This window comes from Mus caroli, unplaced genomic scaffold, assembly GCF_978045245.1.
Source record: "Mus caroli unplaced genomic scaffold, Mus_caroli_1 scaffold_15, whole genome shotgun sequence".
Lineage (NCBI taxonomy): Eukaryota > Metazoa > Chordata > Mammalia > Rodentia > Muridae > Mus > Mus caroli.
The window spans coordinates 65,783,887-65,807,152 of record NW_028227270.1 but is presented as its reverse complement, the minus strand read 5'-3'; the positions used below and the strand labels follow the sequence as shown (position 1 = coordinate 65,807,152).

The 23,266-nt window shown below is 47.0% G+C and overlaps 1 protein-coding gene across 4 annotated transcripts; it reads right to left on the bottom strand.

Moving 5' to 3' along the window:
- Positions 1-150: 150 nt before the first annotated feature.
- Positions 151-14,738, bottom strand: Kiaa1191 (KIAA1191 ortholog). Of its 4 annotated transcripts, XM_029468572.2 has the most exons (9): positions 14,567-14,730; positions 13,888-13,994; positions 13,551-13,638; positions 10,990-11,168; positions 8,324-8,450; positions 5,118-5,242; positions 2,118-2,224; positions 1,822-1,961; positions 151-1,741 (listed from the first exon to the last, which is right to left on the bottom strand). In XM_029468572.2, exons 3-9 carry the CDS (start codon positions 13,576-13,578, stop codon positions 1,536-1,538), a joined length of 912 nt encoding a protein of 303 aa, XP_029324432.1. In that variant the 5' UTR covers positions 13,579-13,638; positions 13,888-13,994; positions 14,567-14,730; the 3' UTR covers positions 151-1,535. The 4 variants fall into 4 exon arrangements, with proteins under 4 accessions (XP_029324432.1, XP_029324433.1, XP_029324434.1 ...); XM_029468573.2 differs by lacking the exon at positions 13,551-13,638 and having other exon boundaries at positions 14,567-14,726; XM_029468574.2 differs by lacking the exons at positions 13,551-13,638; positions 13,888-13,994 and having other exon boundaries at positions 14,567-14,738.
- Between the last annotated feature and the right edge of the window lie 8,528 nt (positions 14,739-23,266).

Below are 23,266 nucleotides of genomic sequence, written 5' to 3'. Positions count from 1 at the left end.
TATGACTCTGTGGCCAGTTTATTAAGTCTAACAAAGCAGGCAAAGAAACAAGAGCCTGTCAAACCTGTGGTGTTAATAAGATAGAATAAGACGTTTACAGTGCTTGGGCTCCACTATGGGGCAGGCAGAATGGACAAGACAGACCTGGGCTTGAGAAAGTAGTAAAGATTTTTATTTGTCAATACAAGATAACACAAATAAATTAATTTTTACAACAATCTTAGACTCCAGGACTTCTCTATGAGGTTAGCTCATTATGTAAACAGACTACTTACTATCTAAAGTGATCGAGCAATCACATGTTGAGTGTTCAAGATCAACAGCCTTGTGAACAATGAGGAGACACAAAAGGGCACCTCCTTGCCTCCTTTCCTCGGTAAGATGTGTTACTGAACACATGAGGCTAACTTGGTGGAAAACGGTCTCAATAGTGGAGCCAAGTTCATGTGAACCTGAAGACTATATAATTCAGTCATACTTATAGTCTTCTTTAACAAAAGCTTAAGTTGGTGTGGCTGTGCACACCTTCAATCCCAGCATTGGACGGCAGAGGCAGGCACACCATCTCTGGGCATCCACTGATTGAGTTCCAGGCTAGCCACAGCTACAAAGTGAGACACTGTCTCAAAACAAAACACACAACTAAAAAAGCCTAATATCCAGGAAGTAGGGGTGACTCACGCTCGGTGGTAGAGCACTTGCCTAGAATGAGCAAGTCCCTGCCTGGGCTTAATCTTCAGTAATGGAATTAAGAGTGGGGAACCATTTGCAGTATGAAACCAGCATCATACTGAATTAGAAGTTCATTAATTCATACTGAATTAATTTCATGTTAAAATGCGAAAAAAAAGGGGCTGTATAAGACCTAGTGTTTGTCCTGTGACACAGCAGATATGGCCCAAGAGAACAAAGTGGTGTGCTGGACTAACCAAGAGAAAGAACTTGAGCTGAGCTGTGGTGGTAACCCCAGCACTCAGGAGACAGGCAGGTGGATCTCCGTAAGTTCAAGGCCAGCCTGGTCTTCAGAGCTAATTCTAGGTCAGCAAGGGCTACACGTAGAATCCCTGTCTACGTGTAGAAAAAAAGGAAAAAAAAAAAAAAAAAGAGGGGGGTGGGGGGAGAGAACAATCTGTGGTTCAGCTTAGAAAGCCAGGGTCCTGCAAGTTCTCAGAGAAGTCCAGGCTAATGCATGTCAGGAGGCCTCCGCTGTGCAAACTGGTTGGTGGGCACCTCTACCATGATTTGTCAGTGCTCATAGAGATCAAGGGAAAAAAATCAAGAGGCCTTAGTATTGGAAGCACTCCAGCATAATTTACCTAGGAAAGCAAGGATCAGAGTCCTTCTCTAGGATAAATGATTTAAAAAAAAAATAGTGAGGTCCTCAACGCTACACCACTGACATTTTCACCAACCTAAAAGCAGTGCAAAGTGTTTTTTCTCACTCACCCAAGGACAATCTACACACTCAGGCCTCAGTTAGCCACATCACTCCTAAGTCAGAGCCCAGGGAAGTTGCAGACCCTGGACAGAACATTCTAGAAGCCAGTGGGTGTGAGCACATTCAGGTCACGGGGTTTGAGATTATGGGTTCGAAGTGGTTGCTTCTTTCCTTCTACCATTGGGACATCCATCTTTGGTGGCTTGAAGGTTGCTGGATCTTCACCTACTCGTGTGGCCTGGGCACGCATCACCTCCATAGGAGAGGGTCTTGGGGCACCTTTGTAAGCCTGAATAGCAAAACCTGCCAAGGAAAACCACAGATTATAGCCCCAGCCCACACAGTAGCCTGATGCCTTGATGGTCTTTCTGAAGCTACCTTACCAGAATCAGATTTCTGCAGGGGTCGTGGTCCAAAGAGGCTCCATTTGTCTGCTGAGTTCCTATCATTTCCACTCCCAGGATCCATGGTGTGAGGATTCGGAGCAGGTAAGGCTGTGGAGGAGCCAGATGGGAACCAGCCTCTGGAACAGAGAAGTAAATGCATATTCCTGTATGCCATCTTCCCGTCACTACAAGTGTCTTACCCCAAAGCAACAAGAACCCAGAGGCTGGAGCCCAGCAGCATCTCAGCATGGCTTCCCCAGAGTCACCAGCTCACAGGCTCCAGGGAGACTGACCTGGACTTCTGCTTAGGGGACGCGTGAGGGGTGCTGCTCGGGGTGGACTGGGCTGATGCAGGGTGCTTCTCTTCTTTTGCTGTCTCTCCACTCTGCAGCTTTAGTTTCTGTCCCAATGGGTGAGATCAGATACACAGCAGATCAGCCTGGGCATGAGCCCTATGGTGCCCATCCTAACCTGAGGCAGCAGTGCTTCTGTTTCTTCCATACGACATGGATTCTGTGTTTGTAAGATGCTGTCAAGCATTTCTGTGCTACAAGCTGTACACTAGAGCTCAGGTTTCTAACAAAGCCAAATCATGGAAGAGCCACCAGGCTGCTGACCCCTTAGGCCTGGCCTTCAATTCTGCTCCTGTCTGTCAGTACAGTCTCTGCCCTTCTCAGACTTTGAAAGCCAAGTCAGGCTTGCTATCCTCTTTAGTGAAATGCTCTGAGGAACCTACCCCATTCTCCCTCCTTTCTCCCATAACCAACCACCTTCATAGCATTATCAAAATACTGCTGACAGATTGGTGGCTCAGCAGGGAGAGTCAGAGCTGCTTCTTAGGTCTAAGTTGAAGCTCCACAGTAGTATGTCCTCCATGAGGGACATGCCTCTGCTGGACCAAAGCTGACTTTCAGCACAGCAATTTGTGTAAGTTAACAATCTGAATGGAAAAAACAGAGTACCAGCCTTCAGAAGCATCTGTCTTGTCAAAGTTCAAATGGTATCAGCTCAACATGATTTCTCCCAGGAGTGGCTTTTAACCCTAACCTGCAGACTCGTCTGGAATACTCGCCGCACAATGCAGCCCATCCATGGTGTCCTGTATCTACCCCCACCCCACATACACACACTACACCATCACCCGTGTTTCTGATGGTCTTCCAATGCTCAAAGGAACTTGTAATGGCTACTTGGATTTTATTTTCTTTCTTGTGTTAAAGATTTGTCTTTACTTTTTTATGTGCACGAGTGATTTGCCTGTATGTATGTGCGTGTATGTACTGTGAGGGGAAGGTGTGTATATGAAGATCAACCTCCTGTCACTGTTCAATAGCCACCCACCTTATTGGTAGCTTTCTCTTTTGTTTTGGTGTTTTGACACAGGTCTGGCTGTCCTGGAACTCACGACAAACTAGGCTGGCCTCAAACACACAGAGACCTGGCTGCCTCTGCCTCTAATGCCAGAAGTAAAGGTGTGCATCTCCATGTCTGAGACCACTGTGGATTTTTGTCTCGGGGGTTGTTTTGTCTTGTTTTGCTTTGTTGAGATCATCTCTCACTCCAATCTGGAGCTGATTAGACCAGGATGGTGCAGCAAGCTCCAGGAATCCACCTGTCTTTGCCTCCCTAGCAGTGAGGTGGCCAGCACTACCATATCTGGCTTTCTACATGGTTTCTAGGGAGTGGTCCTCATGCTTCTGTACCTGACTGGCTCACCTTGCCAATAGCTTGCTTGCTTGCTTCCTTCCTTCCTTCTTCCTCTTTCTTTCTTTCTTCCTTTCTTTCTTTCTTTCTTTCTTTCTTTCTTTTCCTCTGTCTGTCTGTCTGTCTGTCTGTCTGTCTCTCTCTCTCTCTCTCCTTCCTTCTTTTTAAGATTTATTTATTTTATTTATATGAGTACACTGTAGCTATCTTCAGACACACCTGAAACCAGAAGAGGGCATCCCATTACAGATGGCTGTGAGCTACCATGTGGTTGCTGGTAATCGAACTCAGGACCTCTGGAAGAGCAGTCAGTGCTCTTAATCACTGAGCCATCTCTCCAGCCCCCAATAACTTCTTTCTTTACAACAGAATATAGTATCTACTCCAAGGATCAATATCAAGACTTGTGAATGTGTAAGTCACACAGCACCATTTAGTAGAAAGCGGCCTCTCTAAAAGAATCATGTGAACAAGCCAGGCAGTGGTGGTGCTCGCCTTTAACCCCAGCACTCAGGAGGCAGAGGCAGGTGGATTTCTGAGTTCAAGGCCAGCCTGATGTACAGAGTGAGTTCCAGGACAGTCAGGGCTACACAGAGAAACCCTGTCTCAAAAAACAAAAAAACAAAAAAAAGAAAAGAAAAGGAAAGAAAAGTACTTGGAGACAAAACACCATGCATAGAAAATAAATCCATAAGACAAAAAACAGTGGGTGAGAGGCTGGAGATGTAGTTCGATGATAGAACACTCCTCAGTAGGCCTACTACTGATGGCCTCATGGGCCTCATGGCCAATGGGTTCAATTATCTGGTAGCACAAAGGAACATTTTAACCATCATTGAATAAACTCTTACCAAAATACTGTAACCCCACTCCAAGACAGGTTCCCTCAATGTCCTGGCTGGCCTGGAACTCACTAAGCTGACAGGCTGACCTTGAACCCACAGAGATCCTCACGTGCATCTGCTTCTGCCTCCCAAAAACTGGGATTAAAGATGAGCACTATCACACCCAGCTCCTGAACTGAAGGTTTAAAAAGTTAAGAATTCTCTGGGATGGTGGTACACACCTGTAATCCCAGAATTTGAAAGGAGAATCACAGTTCAAAGCTGGCCTGGATTTTGATTTTGTTGTTTTTTTGAAACAGGTTCTCACTATGTAGCCCTGGCTAGCCTGGAACCCTCATGCTCACATACACACTGCATGTGTAAAGGAGTATGTCACCATACCAGCCTGAGTTTATATACAAAGACCAGACCCTATCTCTATATAAACAAGCAGATAATGATGACTGAGTTCTTCAGCTGAGTTATGAACCGTGGAAACCGTGGGATTCCCCCCCCCACACACACACACACACACACAGAAAAGAGTTCAGTTCAGAGTTCTCATGCATGTCATATATAAGTAAAGCATGGCCTCAATTTCAAGATATCTGTAGCTAAGGTGTCCAGGCCTTCAGCCAGGAGTGCCATCTTAGCAGGACAGTCCCGGTCTGCCTTCCATTCTCTTCTTGTCACTCTCCACGACAGCTAAGCTGGAAAAAGTAAACCACAACTGCAGACCAAGCCATTATGGCCCTGCTTGCTTACATGGAGTGCTTCTGCCACTCGAAGGTACTTGGTCTCCTCCGTGGTAAGGCCCTTATGGGGTGTGTAGCCAGCATCTCTCAGTCCTGCCTGTTGTTCAAAACGCTGGATGCTCTCCTGGGTCTGCTCTGAAAAGAAAGGACAGGTCATGCTCAACCCTCACAAATGGCAAACCAGCCAAAACCAGCTAGGACAGTGCAGGTGTCTTGTTCTCCCCAGAGGCAAGAGGCCACACTGAGCACTGGAGACTCAGGGGTACCCCAGACGCAAAGGTTCCCTCAGAAGCCGCCAGCCTTCTCTCACAGCACCCCAAAAAGCCAACTGTCCTGAAGGGAGCTGGATGCCTTAGCTCCTCACACTCAGCCTCTTGACACTTGACATTGAGCAACAGCAAGCACAAGGCCCCTGACGTATGGACACAGTAAGACTTCCCAAAGCACTCAGCTGCTGAATCAGCACCTACACAGAAACTCTGCCAAAGGGAAGCATTCCTGCCAGCTGGCACCAAGGTACCAGCCAGAGTCGCAGCACAGCAACCTGCCTTGGCCCAGCCCAGGCCTAAATAAAGACTCTTAAGTTTCTTACATATGGTCTACCTGTTACTGTCCCTGGCCCAGTTAACCATGTCCTTTCACCCTGACTTATTATGTCACAAGTCGCGCACACTACGGAATAAACAAGATTTTTTTTCTTTTTTTTTTTTTTTTAAAAAGATTTATTTATTTTATGGATGTGAGTACACTCTGTAGCTGTACAGATGGTTGTGAGCCTTCATCTGGTAGTTGGGAATTGAATTTAGGACCTCTGCTCGCTCTGGCCCAAAGATTTATTTATTATTATAAATAAGTATACTGTAGCTGTCTTCAGACACACCAGAAGAAGGTGCCAGATCTCATTACGGGTGGTTGTGAGCCACCATGTGGTTGCTGGGATTTGAACTCAGGACCTTCAGAAGAGCAGTCAGTGTTCTTCCGCACTGAGCCATCTCACCAGCCCAATTTAAGCTACAAACTTTGCACACTACACATGAGCATGGCAGCTATGGACTGTCCCATGTCCACACCAGGTGGACTTCGGGTTTAGACATCCCACTTCCTTTTTGATGTGCTCCACACTCCTGCCAGGAGAACAGCCACACTGTATGATGGACAGACAAGCTACAAAATCAAGTCGTAGCTGCTGCTGCAAATGGGTCAGTTACAGAAAACCAAAGTGGGTCTGGACTTTGACTGTTCGAGTAAACTTTCCAGAACTGATGAGACAAACTGATGCCCTCCTGGAGAAAAGTAAAGATCTCTGACAGAAGAGCCAACCAAGGAGAAGCTCTGTGCACCTCAGTGCTGGTGTGGGTTTACTGCAGAGCCATGGGCTGAATAATTAACTTCCCACACTTGCCAGAATGGCCCTTGAGAAGGAAGAAGCTTAGGTAACTTGTGAAAGAAGTCTAAAATGAAGAGCTGGAGACATGGCTCAGTGGTTAAAAGCACTTGCTCCTCTTTCAGAGGACTCAGACTCAGATCCTGTTGCCAACACTGGATGGCTCACAACTAAAACTCTTCTGCCCTGCTCAGGCTTACATACGCATGCACACATACACACACACACACACACACACACCTGCCCTGCTCAGGCTTACATACGCATGCACACACACACACACACACACACACACACACACCTGCCCTGCTCAGGCTTACATACGCATGCACACATACACACACACACACACACACACACACACACACACCTGCCCTGCTCAGGCTTACATGCGCATGCACACACACACACACACACACACACACACACCTGCTCTGCTCAGGCTTACATGCGCATGCAAACACACGCAAACACACACACACAGACACACACACACACCTGCCCTTCTCAGGCTTACATGCGCATGCAAACACACGCAAACACACACACACACACTTCTGCCCTTCTCAGGCTTACATGCGCATGCACACACACACACACACACACACACACACACTTCTACCCTTCTCAGGCTTACATACGCATGCACACACACACACACACACACACACTTCTGCCCTTCTCAGGCTTACATGCACACACACACACACACACACACACCTGCCTCCCCACTCCCAAACACTTTCAAGCACACAGACTATATACATAAATACAATTTTTTAAAAAATGATCAACTTAAAAAGGAAAAACTGGCTGTCATATAAAGCCTCACTAGGACTACCAATGACACACTCTAAAGAAGCTGAAGCCCCACACCTGGACTTCCTGGTGGACCAACATGTATAAGGCCTTGGTCAGCACTATCAAAAACCCATTTGTAAAAATATATATACATTATCTATAAATGCTATGTAAAGAAATTTAAAGTAGTTGGGTCAGTGGTACAAGACTATTTAATCCCAGCACTTAAGAACACGAAGGCGAGCCAGGCGTGAGAAACCCTGTCTCAGAAAAAAACAAACAAACAAAAAAGAACACTAAGGCACTGCTGGAGAGATGGCTCAGAGGTTAAAAGCACTGGCTGCTCTTCCAGAGGTCCCGAGTTCAATTCTCAGCATCCACATGGTGGCTCACAACCATCTGTAATGGAATCTGATGCCCTCTTCTGGCCTGCAAATGTATACTTGAAGACAGAGCACTCCTACATTAAAAAATAATAATTATAAAAAAAAAAAAAAAAAAAAAAAAAAAAAAAAAACCACTAAGACGGGGACTATTTTGAGTTAAGTCAAAAGGGATACACAGCAAAACCCTCTCTCAAAACCAAACCAAACAAATATGCATGTAATAGTGGAAGGCCCTGTCCTCTACAACACACCCAGAGCAGCAGGTCCAAGCTCCTGCTAATAGTTAATGAACTAACTATTCAACCTCACCATCGAACTGCCAGCTAGATCCCTACTTCAGAAAAGTGGGAATAGTGCTACCATTGAGTAACTTGTCCAAGACCACATTGGTCACAACAGGAAAATGAGACTGTATCAAGCAACAATTGGCTTAGGAATACACCTAGGCCAATCAGATACTTAGGAATACACCTAAGCCTATGAGATACTTAACACCTAAGCCAATGAGATCTTTCATAGTCAACAACATATATTCCTTCTCAATGTATGTGATGCCATGAAAGCGACCTGCCTGAGAATCACCTGCAGCTGAGGCCCAACTTCTCCCTCACTCCCTTCACTCTGCCAATACTGAAGGGTGCTTACTTGTGATCAGGGAACTCATGATGACATGGGTAGCTTTAGCCTTCACCACAGGGGCCTTGTCTGAACTGTCAGTGGCTGGTGAAGGAGTCACAGCAAGGGAAGAGACACTGGCCGCGCCCTCCTCTGTCTGTTCAAGAGAGGGAAGGAAGCACGTGAGCAGGGCAGGGGAGCCATACAGCTAAACTTACGTCTGTGAACGTTACGAGAGTGTGTAACCTGTTAAGAGAAGAACTGCTTGAAGGGGACAGTTCTACTCGCCAAAGTGACAAGCAGACTGGACTTTATGGGAAGAACCTGGAACCACATGAGAAAAGGCAGTTTTTAGAGTCCTGAGGCCTAACTTTCTTTCTTTTTTTTTTTTTTTTTTGTTGTTTTTCGAGACAGAATTTCTCTGTGTAGCCCTGGCTGTCCTGGCACTCACTTTGTAGACCAGGCTGGCCTCGAACTCAGAAATCCGCCTGCCTCTGCCTCCCGAGTGCTGGGATTAAAGGCGTGCGCCACCACGCCCGGCAAGGCCTAACTTTCAATTTCTGTCTGCCCATAAGACTACAGATTAAACACTGTTTGATGGCACACACATAATCCCAGTGCTAGAGACACTGAGGCAGGAGAATTGGTGTGAGTTCAAGTCTAGCTTGGGCTACATAGTGAATTCAAGACAAGATTGGAATACCGACCAAAACCTTGTCTCCAAAATGAGGAAACATTATTGAGGGATGGAGAGAAGAAAGGACAAACAGGGCAGAAACAACATGGAACAGACACCTCCTACAAGCAAGCCTTATTCAGCTGAGCAGAACTTCCTCAGACTTTGCCCCTGAGTGCTAGCCAAACACACTTCAGGCTGCTTGGTTGCTCTGGGCTGTGGGGAGGTGAGACACACAGACACTAAGTGTGAATACACAGAGTGTGGTAATGGCCATCTGCAGTGCCAGCACTCTGGAGGCTGAAGACTACCATGAATTTGAGGTCAACCTGGGCTACATAGTAAGACCCTAGGTCAAAAAAGAAAAAAAAATAAATCTGTTTCTAGCCCAGCTTATGCGAAGCCTTGGATATCCCAGCACACAGAAAATAATAGTAATAGAATTTTTAAACAAACTCCCAAGTGTGATGGTTAGTGTTAACTTGACAGAATGTAAAACCACTTAGGAGAAAGGCCTCTGGGCACCCAGTAAGAGTTATCTAGATTAGGTTAGCCTCTGTGAGCGTCTGTGGGGGATTACCTTGCTCTGTTCACTGATGTGGCAAGATTCATCTTTATTACAAGAGGCCCTGTTCCCAGCCCATGCCCAGGCTAAGGACTGAACCCAGGACCTTGCAAATGCCCAGCACGCACCCACCACTGAGCATACCTGCTGTCCTTTTTCTCATCTATTTTGAGACAAGATCTCACTACATAGCCTGGACTTGCCTTGAATTCACTCTGTAGCCTAAGCAGGCAATTCTCCTGTACTAGCCTTGGAAACAGCTGGCAGGTTTTTTTCATGTTTGTTTTTAATATAGGTTTTTATCATAACTGTTTAGGGGTCTTGTTTCTTTAGGCAGGGGCCTTTGAATAAAACTCAGGCTGGCCTCGGACTCAAGACCTTCCTTATGCTGGCTGCCAGTCCCTGTAGTCTACCCACTGTCTTAAACACAACATTTTCTTTTCAACAGCTGTCAGGGTTGGATTACAGCAGACAACTAACACAAGGAGTTCTTCTCCACATAGCAGTGCAGACAGACCACAGGAAGAAGTCCCTGTTCTGAGAGTGTACCAGGAAAACAGAAAGAAGAGCTCTGACAGCACCCAGCTCAGCTACTGCCCACGCCAACTTTACTCCCTCAACATCCACTCAGACAGAGGCACTGTGCCCTGGTAGACTCTGAGGGATCTACCCCGGTTTGCTTACACAGACCCTCACTGCACACTTCCTCTCAGGTCCACAGAGGCTGCAGGGAAATGGCTTTACCTCAGCTTCCCGCTTACTCGGGCACCAGGCTGACCTTCTTTTTGTTGTGGGTGACGGGCATCAGGGTGACCTATGCCCAAGCAACAACAAGGCAGGCACTAGAGAGAGACCTGCGCTGATGCCAATCATAAAACGAACCACTTAAAGGGTTTTTGAACTCTATGCCAGACCTTCAGTCTAATGCTGCAATACAATACAGGCTGAGAATCACTACTCAAAAACCTAAACTCTCAAGTGCCCCAAAATCTGAAACTTTTGCACACTGCCATGACACAGAGACAGTAAAACTTCCCAGTGTAAAATTTCATTTAGTGCATAAAAATCTGACTACATAAGGAGAAGGTATACATACAACATAAATTAATTTCATATTTAGACTTGGTCCTTTCCCCCACTACCTCATTGTGTCTATGCAAATATTCTAATAATACTATAGCTGGATAACAGAGAAGCTACAAAGAGACAAGCAAGACTCATCAGAACTCAGGTATGCAGGTTCTGGAGTTTGGCTTTTTAGTTGGGGAAGCAGAGTCTAGAAGAATCTCTTGTAGATAACACTACTATTCAAGTTTTGGGTTGGAAAAAGGGACAGAAAATGTACAAAGGGAACAACTGCTGCCTGGTTTTGTAGGGACTGAGAACCACCGAAGCTTCTGGAACAGGAAGAAAAGCAGGGTGAGTTTGTCAGAAGCTGTGAGCAGGGTGAGGTACCTTGTCAAGTTGCTGATACTTGCGCTCTGGAATCACTGGCTTCCAGGGGATGCTGCCCATGTCCGATGGAGGAGGAGTCATGGGCGCAGGGTCCTCTAGGGCATCATCATAGCTGAATGCCCGACGGCACATCCCGATGGGCAGGGACATCTTGCCTAGAGGCCCGCTGGGAGCAAGAGCTAAGAACAGAGACACCTGTCAATAAGGGATGTCAACTGAACAGACTTTAAGTTCATCTGTAGATAAGAAAGCTGTGACACTTAGGGGACAGCTAATCCATTTAAGGGAGTAATAACAGCACTGAGTCAGTGCTCATCGCCTTCTTTGTCTACTACACTGGCTCAGCAACACAATCCTGTTAGACAAGGTCTTGCTATGTAGTCCTGGCTGGCTGGTACTCACTATATAGCTTGCACAGCTGGCCTCAAGTTCTGCCAGTCTTCCTGCCTCAGCTCTACCCAAGTGCTAGGACTGCAAGCACAGACAACCACACCAGGGCTTCATCAACTTTTACAGAATAAAGAACCTTAACCTCAAGTCACACTCACATATGCAGAGTCCCGGCTACAAAGCACGATTTCCAGTCAGAAATCAAACCTATCTCAACACTTACATGCCAGCTAACTCTCAGTCATACAAGACTGCGGATAGAAAGTGACGAAAGGTATCATTCTATGTTTTCTTCCCTCCGTCTATAGCCTGTCACTGTCTCATTTGATGAGGAAACTAAACCCTAGTGATGAAAGGAGTTGCCTCAGTTCATAGAGAAATTGGCTAGCTGAGGCTCGACCTAGTGAGCCCTGCGCCTTCTGTGTCCCCCCCTCAAAGAAAACTACAAGAAACAGTTCCTAGGCTGGGGTCTGGCACCCCCTCTAGTTTCTAGCTTTCTGAAGATTTAAACATCTCCATCACAGACATTACTGACAGGCACTCTCATCAACACCGCCAGCTTGAGCCTGCCATTCCTGTCCACGACAGCTGACTGCCGGAATGTCCAGCTGTGACAAAGGCGTCATGCTTCAGCTGTGTGTACTCTCAGCTGTGCCAGAGCAGAGAGCAGGCTTCACTTGTCTGTCACTGATCCAGAACCTGCCTTCAAGGTGATACTTTCCTGTTACATAATTGTACTCGTCAAGGTAGAAACCTGCCTGGCAGCAAGTCTCAAACCCTGCGAAGTTTGACTTAAACAGAAAGGGGACCCAGAGCTACCACGTGACCATCAGCAACACTAATAACTAACAAGCCCAAGAAGTTACTTACGAGTTGCCAAGGGCCAGGGAGAGGGCAATGAGGTGTTTCTCCTAACGGGTACAAAGTTTTTCTGGGGGCATGAAAATGCTTTGTAAGTAGATTAATTTGATGGATGCATAACCTTATGAACACACCAACCATGAAATCACCCACTTTAGGTGAATTTACAGTATGTACATTGCTATCTCAAGGGAAAAAGACATGCAAACACAAATGACCTGGCACTGAGAGCCCTCCTTCTATCTACTCCTCACTAAGTAAACTCTTTCCCATTTCCCAGCTCAGAAATCCAGGGTACGGAACCTAAGCACTACCACACGGCTGGCAAATGCACAGGAGACGCTGAGCCAGGGCTCACAGCCTGTGCCTAACACTCCTTGCTGCCAGCTACAAAGCTTTAAGCTCATGAGCACACACATAGCTCTGCATGGTGACAAGGACGTTAGAGTCCAGTGTGAGTGGAAGATACACGTGATGGTAGAGACAAATGGTATTAGGGCACATGGAGGAAGCTTCCATTAACCTGCCTAACTGGGGAGCAACTTCAAACCATGTCTAACACCTTGTCCAATGGCTTCATAAAGACAATAGGAATAAAGCCGCCAGTATCTACTAGGAAATGCGTTCCTACAAAGAGATCAAAAACTTTTTTTTTTTTTTTTCTTGGTTTTTCGAGACAGGGTTTCTCTGTGTAGCCCTGGCCGGCCTTGAACTCAGAAATCCACCTGCCTCTGCCTCCCAAGTGCTGGGATTAAAGGGGTGCGCCACCACTGCCTGACCAAAAACTTTTTTGAGCCAGGTACAGCAGTGTACATGCATTTAATCCCAGCACTCAGGAGGCAGAGGCAGGAGGATCTCTGTGAGTTCCAGGACAGCCAAGTCTACAAAGGGAGACTCTGTCTCAAAAAAAAAAAAAAAACCAAAAAACAAAAAACTTTTATGAGCAGTAGATGTAGATTTAGCAGCAGCTTTGAACTTCACTTATGATTTCGCCTTTAAAGATAGCACTTGGGAGGTAGAGGTGGTAAGATCTCTGTGAATTCAAGGACAGCCTGGTCTAAATACAGAGTTTCAGGACAGCCAGAACCACACGGAGAAACCCTCTCTCTGGAAAAACAAACAAAAGTGTTTACTCTTCACAATAGACACTTAAGGCAAGAGGCTGTAAGCCAAGGTCTGGGTGTATACCAAGGCTGAGACGGTGATGACATAGTACTAAAGACGATCAGTACTACTGGATTCTGAGAAAATAAGCTCCCTGAGGGGTGGGGGTGGGGGTACAGACTTAACCAATAAGAACTTAAGTTTACCAGGCACTTCTGGTTGTCTTGAAGCCATTGAAAGACTGGGATCCAGGTGTTTTTTTCTATACGTAATTCGGAGCTGAGTCCCTTCCACCTAATAAAAATAACATAGGGCATTTTCTTATGCTGAACAACAGAGGGTCACTCCAGTGCTGTTCTTCTGACAGACAGGCAGAGACGTATGGCTTGTTAGTAAGGTTGAAACATACACAAGCTAGAACAAATGAGTGACAAACACACCCACGAAAGGATAAAGTCCACTAGTTCGCCAGTATCCTCTGGCTGGTTCTTCTGAACACCCGAGAGGAGAAAGCCAAACTTCAGTTTAGACAGACAACCTTACCACAGTGAAATGACGCCGGACTATGTGGACAGACAGATGTTAATGAGGAGCATTGCCCAGCTTCTGCAAATTAGCGAAGCTTCTGAGGAAGGTTCCATCCAGAGGCTCTAAGTAACAATAAACAAGCAAGGTTGGTACAGCGCCCCTAAGTCCACCTTACATCCGTCCATTCCCCAGCCGGATTACATAGCAGCCTTTCCCCTTGGCAGAAATGAGCTATGCCAGCATAGAAGACCAACTCCGCAGCACTAAAAGTCATCGCATCTCACACAACCCTTGTCTTGAAAACAAACCCTCGGCGCGGCGCTGCGCGGCGCTGCACAGCAGGCATTATTGGTCCAGATTTTTATTCAAGTTCACTGCGGTCCTGGGGACATCCGCAAGCCAGACACACGCCCTTCCCCTCTCCCTTAGCGACCCCAAGCCCACGACTCTCTCGCGGGAGATGCAAAACAAAGCCTCTGGGATGTGTAAAGCCAGTCCCGACCTTCCCAGGGTCCCACCCCTCAAGGCGAAGCCGGCAGGTTCGCGGCGAGCGGATGCTCCGAGGCTCACTGTGCGGGTCTTTCTGGGGTCCCTCGAGCCCCGCTAGGGTGGAACAAGGCCCCCTCCCGGCCCCCCAGGCCGCGGCGCCCCGGAACTCAGGCTGCCCCAGCTCCGCCAGGCCGCAGTCGGTTACCTGCTCGCCCCGGCCCGACTTCCCGCACTAAAGAGGCTCCGAGGCTCCAGATGGCCCAAGAGGCTGCTGGGTTGAACAGAGCCGAGCCATCGTGAGAGCGCGACGAACGCTCCCCGACGGAGGACTGTCGCCGGCCGGCAACCGAACCCCCAAACCACCCCGAGACTGTCACAGGTCGCGCGAGACTTGACTCGAAGATCCGTGGGGCATGCTGGGAGTTGTAGTCCGAGATCTGAGCGTGCCACCGTACCCACCACCACCCGAACACCTCCCTGTAAATTGAACTCTAAAAGGGAATCCCACGGGGTTCCCAGAAAGGAAGTCACCAGTTTCCAGCACTTTCTCTGCGCTTTTTACTTGATTACAGAATTGTGGTACTTGGAGGCTGAGGCAGGAGCATTGCCTGAATCAAGGAGTGTGGTGGGGGCTGAGGAGGAGAAGGAGGGAAAAGAATGAAGATTGATGGCTGGAGATGGTTCAGTTAAAACAGTAATTACTGCACTTGCAGAGGATCTGGGTTTGTTCCCAGCACCCAGGTTTGTTATCTCACAACCTCTTGTAGTACAGCTCCCAGGGTCTGCTGCCCTCTTCTGGCTCCCAAGGACACCGCAGTCGGTCTCCCATTCCCACATACTTAATACTTACAAAATCAAATTTAGAAAACGAAGATGGGCCGGGCAGTGGTGGCACACACCTTTAATCCCAGAACTTGGGAGGCAGAGGCAGGTGAATTTCTGAGTTAGGCCCGGCGTGGTGGTGCCACCTCCAATCCCAACTGGAGAGGCAGAGGAAGGCAGATCTCTGTGAGTTCAAGACCAGCCTGGTCTACAAAGAAAGTCCCAAGGCAGCCAGGGCTACACAAACGATCCCTATCTCGAAGAACAAAACAAATAAAACAAAAAGCTGGAAAAGGCATAGTAAATACCCCCTTGAAATCAAAGCCAACAAAGCTCACAATGTCTTTCCCAGGCCTTGTGGCCCGGTCACCTTTTCCTGTCCCCTCCCTCTCTCGTAGAGGTCTGTCCATAAACAGTTACACCAACAGTTCTCAACCTTCCTAATGAGGTAACTCTTTAGTATCGTTCTTCATGTTGTGGTGATTCCCAGCCATAAAACTACTTTCCTTGCTACCTCATAACTGGAATTGTTTTGGTTTTTTTGGTTTTTCGAGACAGGGTTTCTCTGTAGCCCTGGCTGTCCTGGAACTCACTTTATTTATAGACCAGGCTGGCCTCGAACTCAAAAATCCACCTGCCTCTGCCTCCCGAGTGCTGGGATTAAAGGTGTGTGCCACCACGCCCGGCATAACTGGGAATTTGCGGTTATGAGTTCTGATGTAAGTATCTATGTTTTCCAGTGGTCTTAGGCTACTCTGGGTCGTTGAATCGCCAATGGAGTGGTGACCCACAGGTTGAGAACCTCTACCATGGCCGCCTATATAATAATAATTAATCTTTCTTCGTTCAGCGACCACGGGTTACTGGGTTCCTGAAAGGAAAGCTGGGGACGATGGGAAGGATGGCGAAAGAAATAATGAGCCAAGACAAAGTTCTCTGATCTAGGCTCAACTTTAATTCTAGGGTCTTGAATTTAAAGGGGGGAGACCCATCCCCCACTTTGCCAGAATCTCATTGCTTTATCAGGAAAGCAAGCTCAGGCTGTTCGGCAGGTGGTGGCTTCTTGCAGGAAGCTGCAGATGTGGCACACAATAGACTTTACCTAGATTAAAAGACTCCACCCTAGGTGGGCTAGCCAACTGTAGCAGAAACAAGGTCTGATTCAGCCTGCTGAAGGCTGGGGGGAAGGGCACAGTTCAATGAACCATGAAGCCGGGTAGGCGCTGTCCGTGGGTCGTGACCCACAGGTTGAGAACCACTACCATACCTCCCGCACACAGAGAGGATCTGATAGTTAATCTTTCTTCCTTTTATTAGCAGTGAAGTCAGGAGGGCTCCACACTAGTACAGGACTAAATACAGGAGCATCCGCCTCCCCGGAAACGGATAATAATAACTGTGAGAAAAGTGGACCTGGAGAGGTAGCCACTCAGAGATCTCAAAACCACTTCCCTGCTCTGCTCCATGAGAGAAAGCTGAAAACACCCACACTCAACTCTGTTCCAAGTCCAAGGTTCACTGTCTGCTCAGGAAGAATGGGAGGGTGTTAAAAGGATGGGAATACGTTTGACTTTGCTTGCGTTCTGTTAGGACCAAGACTGGGCCAGGAATTCATGTCTTCTGTAAGCTGTATACTTCATTTGTGAATAGCACACTTGATTTGCAGTGTGACACTTGAAAAAGTATTTCCAGTGTTTTTACTTTACTGCTCCTGGGAAGAAAGGGGGCAGATCAATTCTCACATAAAAGGTTAAACATGGGGACTGAAGTGAAGGCTCCTCAATCGAGAACACTGGCTGCTGCTCCAAAGGACCCAGATTCAATTTCCAGCACTCACAGGACAGCTCCCAAGTGTTTATCACTCTTCATCCAAGGGATCCGATGCCCTTTACAGCCTCAGCATGTGAATGGCAGACAGGCACACATCTATGCAAGCAAAACAAACACACCCGGGGCTAGAGAGATGGCTCAGTGGTTAAAAGGACTGACTACTGTTCCTAGAGGTCCTGAGTTCAATTCCTAGCAACCACATGGTGGCTCACAACCATCTGTAATGGGATCTGATGCGCTCTTCTGTTGTGTCTGAGGACAGTGACAGTGTATTCACATATATGAAATAAATAAATTCTTTTTTAAAAAAAAAGACAAACACACACACATTTAAAAAAATCTTTTATAAGGTTAAAATGTCTTTTTTAAAAAACAAATGAAATATTTTGAAAATATCTTGTTTTAAGATTTATTTATTTATTTATTTAATGTATGTGAGGACATGTGATTGGCAACTATTGCAACTGATAGATCCTGAGAGAGAAACTGAGGCAGGACAACCAGGAGCAAAAGAGACCTCAGGTGGCAGTGAGCACATTGAGAATGGACTCTTAGGAGAGAGCTTCAGTGAGGCAGCTCATTTAATGGAGGGAATAAACGCCATTTAATTAAACCTTTGAGGGGGTAGAGGCTTTCAGGGTGAGTGTACGTCATTGGCCAGGGCCAGGGTGCTAGGGCTACCTCATTAGCATGAGGAAGGTTTCCAGGTGCTGCTGTGCTGTTGGACATGACCTTATAAGGGCTGTCTTAGTCAGGGTTGCTATTCCTGCACAAAACATCATGACCAAGAAGCAAGTTGGGGAGGAGAGGGTTTATTCAGCTTACACTTCCACATTGCTGTTCATCACCAAAGGAAATCAGGACAGGAACTCACACAGGGCAGGAATCTGGAGGCAGGAGCTGATGCAGAGGCCATGGAGGGGTGCTGCTTACTGGCTTGATTCCCCTGGCTTGCTCAGCTTGCTTTCTTATAGAACCCAGGACTACCAGACCAGGGATGGCACCACCCACAATGGGCTGGGCCCTCCCAGCCTTGATCACTAATTGAGAAAATGCCTTACAACTGGATCTCGTGGAGGCATGTCCTCAAGGGGGGGGGGGGGCTCCTTTCTCTGTGATAACTCCAGCTTGTGTCAAGTTGACATACAAAGCCAGCCAGTACATGGGGTGAGGAAGTTTAACCTGGCAACTCAGGCTACATAACCTCTTGGGGGCGGGGAGCAAATGTGGGACTACAGGGCAACGTGTGCTGGGACACACAGGCTCGATCATACACTCCTGTCCATGTCAGGCCCCAGATTCTGGGGTTTGGACATGCCTTGACCTCACTCTTGTTCCGGGCCTGTTCTCCTTGGTCCCACAGTTCCCTGGCTTCACATTTGGACATGCATATTTTAGAATAAGTATTAGTTAATGCTGTGGAGAAAATAATCAGATCCTAGTAATAACTTAAAATTAACAAATAAAAAGACAATGAATCCTTTGGTCCAACTTTATGTCTGTCTATGTGTGCTTATAGAGTGCCTGTGTTTATGAGGTGTCTACATGCATGCCTAGGATCGCCATGTCCTGTAAATGACACCAAATTGGTTTATAAGTGAGTGCTCAATTAAACTGAAGGTGCCCAATTAACCTTCATTCTCTTTAGTTCACACTGTGAACAATCTACACTCAGCCTCTGGTGTGAACACAATGATTAGACAATCCTGAGACAGGAAAATCCTGCTCAGGGTATCACGTTCAGGGTCTGAGCACCAGGGTCGTCTGTGGGGCAATGACATCAACTTTAGAGGAGGAGCCTCCTCAGAGGGGAGGGGCCTGACTTGGGGGGAGGAGTCTGCCCTGGGGGAGGAGCCTGCTCTGGGGGTGGAGCCTGCTCTGTCCCACTGCCACTGCCAGCTATTTGCTCCAGCAGGCGGGTCTTTCTTTCCTGCGTGTGTTTCCTTGGCTTTGTGCCACCTTAAACTGGAGGGGTGCTGCTTCCAAAAGCACAGAGTGCCTGCTCTCTGAGTAGGGAGGCTTATGTCTTTGGGGCTAATGCCAAAAGTCAGTGGGCCAGGAACTACTCAGGCTTTTTGTTCAAACCAGAGCTCCTGTGGTCCTTCCTGTGGTCCACATGGGCTTAGCTGTAGTATGTGTCAGCTGGTTATGCCCCACATTGGCCACCAGATTAGGCCTTTGCTTGAGTTTTAGCAAGTGGTGTTGTCTACGTGCTGTTTTACAGCCTGACTGATACGTCTATCATGGAGTCAGTTGTGCTAAGGCCTGGAAACCTCTTACAGTACGTATGTGCAGCACATGAGTGCCTGGTGTCCTAAGAGGTCATAGAGGGCATTGGATCCCCTAGAACTGGCATACAGCAGTGCCATGTGGGTACTAGGAATTGAACCTAGGTCCTCTGGAAGAGGAGATAGTGTGCTTAAAATTTTATTTGCATTATTTTGGATGTGTTGATATTTGGCCTGCATGTACGTCTTTGTATCATAGGGATCTCCTAGTACCCATGGAGGCCAAAAGAGGACAATGGAATTCCTGAAATTGGAGTTACAGACAGCAGTATGCCACCTTTTGTGCAGAGAACCAAACGGTCCCCTGGAAGAGCATCGCATGTTCTTAACTGGTGAGCTATCTCTCTTAGGCCTGCAAATTAAATATATTTTTTAAATAATTAAAATAGAAGACAAGAAGCATTCATAACTGGGTAATCTTGGTTGGAATGTTAGCTAGTTGGCCATTATTTTAAGTGTGACTCCACAAGAGGAACCAAAGGAGCTCGTGTTGCCTGGGAGAGACTGTTTCCCAGTGGTGCAAATTGGCCACCAAGCCTACTGCTCTGAGGGGGAGGAGCCTGCTCTGAAGGGGTGGAGCCTGCTCTGCAGCACTTTTTTTTTTTTTTTTTTTTCTTTTTTCTTTTTGGTCTTTTTTGAGACAGGGTTTCTCTGTGTAGCCCAGGCTGTCCTGGAACTCACTTTGTAGACCAGGCTGGCCTCAAACTCAGAAATCCGCCTGCCTCTGCCTCCCGAGTGCTGGGATTAAAGGCGTGTGCCACCACACCTGGCTATGAGGAGTCGATTTCTTATAGGCCCCTTGAGATCACTCCACACCTTCGTCATCTCACACCATCCCATACATCATTTCACCCCATACCCTCTGTCACTCTTCCCCACACCCTATGTCATCTCCCCTCACCAAAAATCCCCACCTCCAGGCTGAGTGTGGTGGCCTTCCAGAGGATCCGGTGTCCTTTTCTGGCCTCTTTGAGCATTGATCCTGACTTTTTCTTTTCTTTCTTATTTTAAATTCCCATCCTTTCATTTGAACTGATCTAAATTTCTAATAATTTATTTTTATTTTATGTACATTGGTGTTTTTACTGCTCGCATGTCTGCGTTAGGGTATTGGAACCCCTAGAACTAGAGTTATAAGACAGTTGTGAGCTTGCCATGTGGGTGCTAGGAATGGAATCCAGGATCTCTGGAAAAGAATCAGTGCTCTTAACCTCTGAGCCATCTCTCCAGCCCTGACCTTCTCTTTGGAGGCCTTATGCCTGTCTTGTCAGTGAGACAAGGTCAAAGAAAATGAGAGGCAGTGCCACTGGTGAACTCAAGCCAAGTAAGCTCCCATAAATCTTCAGTCTCTGATCCAGTTTGCAATCTCATACTCTAAACCACAGCCTGTGAACAGAAGCACAAGGTGGCCGTTAGCTTTGGCAGCTTTGGGGTTCCAAAGGCATGTAGTACATTGACACACACATGTGTTTGTTGTCAGATTACTGAGAGCAACAACCTATTGTGTTTTAGCTTCTTCTTTAGGTCGTTCTGGTCCTGGTAGCAAAGTAAAGTCATATTTGGCAAAATGCAGTACAAGTAGTGCTTTCAGTAAAGCTAATAATTGATCTTTTCTACCTTATTCTGCTTCATAATGACCCCCTGGAGTACATCTTCAGGGTCCTGGAATGATGTTTGAGGAGGAGAGGGGGTGGGAGGGGAAGGGGAAAGGGAAGGGGAAAGGAAAGGGAAAGGGAAGGGGAAAGGGAAGGGGAAAGGAAGGGAAGGGAAGGGAAGTGAAGGGAAAGGAAGGGAAGGGAAGGGAAGGGATGTTTGTGTTTAAATAGGAGACAAGCGGTAAGGCGTGATGGTGCATTTTAGTGTCTGTCCAGTCTCTGTGAGTTTGCAGGTAGTCTGGTCTATAAAGCAAGTTCCTGTCCAACCAAGGCTAAAAAAGTAAAGCGACCCAGTCTTTAAAGAACAAAGCTGAAAAGGCAAGGAAGGTAGTCTGATGAACCGTAGGCCCATCCACCTGTCAATAGACTGTCATCTTAGCTATAGTACCTGTTGTGTTAGAAAGTGGCTCAGATCCAGACGGATCACACCAGACCCACACAGCCCCACCAGAAGAGGGTTCACTGGGGGAAAACAAGGAAGGGAAGAAAAAGGGAAAGGGGGGCAAGGGGTCAGGGACTCCGTCTTTTATTTGGGTCTTAACATAGATGCCAGGTGATCATGCTGGTGAGGCGCACGTGGGAAGTATAAGCTGGGAGCGTGTGGTGGTTGCCATGGCAACAGATGCACGAGGGTCCTTGTCGCCCAGGGATGACATCATTCCTGGATTTAGAGGCTGACCTTGAAGCAGCTTCTAATGCCAACAGTACCTCCTTTGAGGGGAGTCTAAGAAGTCGCAAGGTTTTGGCACCCATTTCAATCTTTTTCTAAACATGAGACTCAGAACTAGTGGCTGAGAGCTGCCTGCAGAGGTTACTGCTGGAAGCTGCCATGACTCCAGGATATTGGCCTGTGAAGGAGTGGTTCATGAGTCAAGTGCTTTAATATTGTCTATTAGAGAGAGAAAGAGAAGGGCTGGAGAGATGCCTCAGGGTTGAAAGCACCAACCTGGTTGCTGTTCTAGAGGGTCCGGGTTCACTATCCAATCCAGAACCCACATTGCTCATAGCCCTCTGTAACTCCAGTTCCCACATCCCCTTCTGGTGTTGCAGACACCAGACATGGATGTGATATACAAATATGCCTGCCAAGCAAACACACATACACATAATTTTTTTTTTTTGGTTTTTTTTTTTTTTTTTTTTTGGTTTTTTCGAGACAGGGTTTCTCTGTGTAGCCTTGGCTGTCCTGGAACTCACTTTGTAGACCAGGCTGGCCTCGAACTCAGAAATCCGCCTGCCTCTGCCTCCCGAGTGCTGGAATTAAAGGCGTGCGCCACCACGCCCGGCTACACATAAAATTTAAAGATAAATGTGATTTTTTTTTTTTTTTTGAAAGAGAAACTTTCAAAGTGGAATGGGTTCCAAGAGAGGGTATGGTTCAGATTTCGAGAGGTAGGTGTTTTAAAATGGTTACAAAACAAAGCAACAGTGGGTAGGAGGTAAAAAGATAACTTGAACTTTCCTTGTGTACAAAATGATGGTTTTCCCCCAGCACCAGAGCTCTCTCATGAAGAACTAGAATTATCAAAGGTCACCAAGCAAAAGGGCTTTAATCCGTGTGTGACTTTCAATCCGAGTCAGACCATGAACAAAACATTAGTCAGGTCTTACTGGGGCCGATCTCTAACTGCCTTACCTTCTCTTTCTCCTCCTTCAGTTCCCGGGGAGGGATACATTTCCATTTCTCAGAGCCCATTGTGCCAATAGTCTGATAGCAAAAGTGAAGGGTGTATATAAATGCTCCCGGGGTGTGTGTGTGTGTGACTGGAGAAGGGGCTCAGCACCTTATAACACTTATTACTTTTGCAGAGGGCTCAGATTCCCAGAGTCCAATATGACAGCTCGAAATCATGCATTAACACCAGTTCTAGGGGCTATGGGATCCTCTTTTGACTTTGGGAGGCACCAGGCACTCCAGTGGTATGCATTCGAGGAGAGGAGAGGGGAAGGGAAAGGGGAAGGGAGAGGAGGAGAGGGGGTGGGAGGGAAAGGGAAAAGGGAAGGGAAGGGGAAAGAGAAAGGAAGGGAAAGGGAAAGGGAAAAAGGGAAAAAGGGAAAGGGAAAAAGAAGGGAGATCTCTCTCCTGTCCTGCAAATAGTAATTTCTGAATCGATGGTTCTCAACCCACAATCGCAAGCATTTACATTGCAATTCACAACGGTAGCAAAATTAGAGTTACCAAGTAGCAAGCAAAGAAAATCTTATGGTTGGGGTCACCACAACATGAAGAACTGTATTAAAGAGTCACCATGAGGTTGAGTGCCACTGCGAGTAAAACCTTTCAGACTGCTCTATTCTGCTACCTCCAGA

Coding starts and splice junctions, on each gene's coding strand:
- Kiaa1191 (XM_029468572.2), bottom strand. CDS start 13,578: ATGGCTTCAAGACAACCAGAAGTGCCTG. Junction 8,451..10,989: donor AGTATCAGCAACTTGACAAG/GTACCTCACCCT, acceptor TCTCTTGAACAG/ACAGAGGAGGGCGCGGCCAG. Junction 5,243..8,323: donor CATGAGTTCCCTGATCACAA/GTAAGCACCCTT, acceptor CTTTCTTTTCAG/AGCAGACCCAGGAGAGCATC.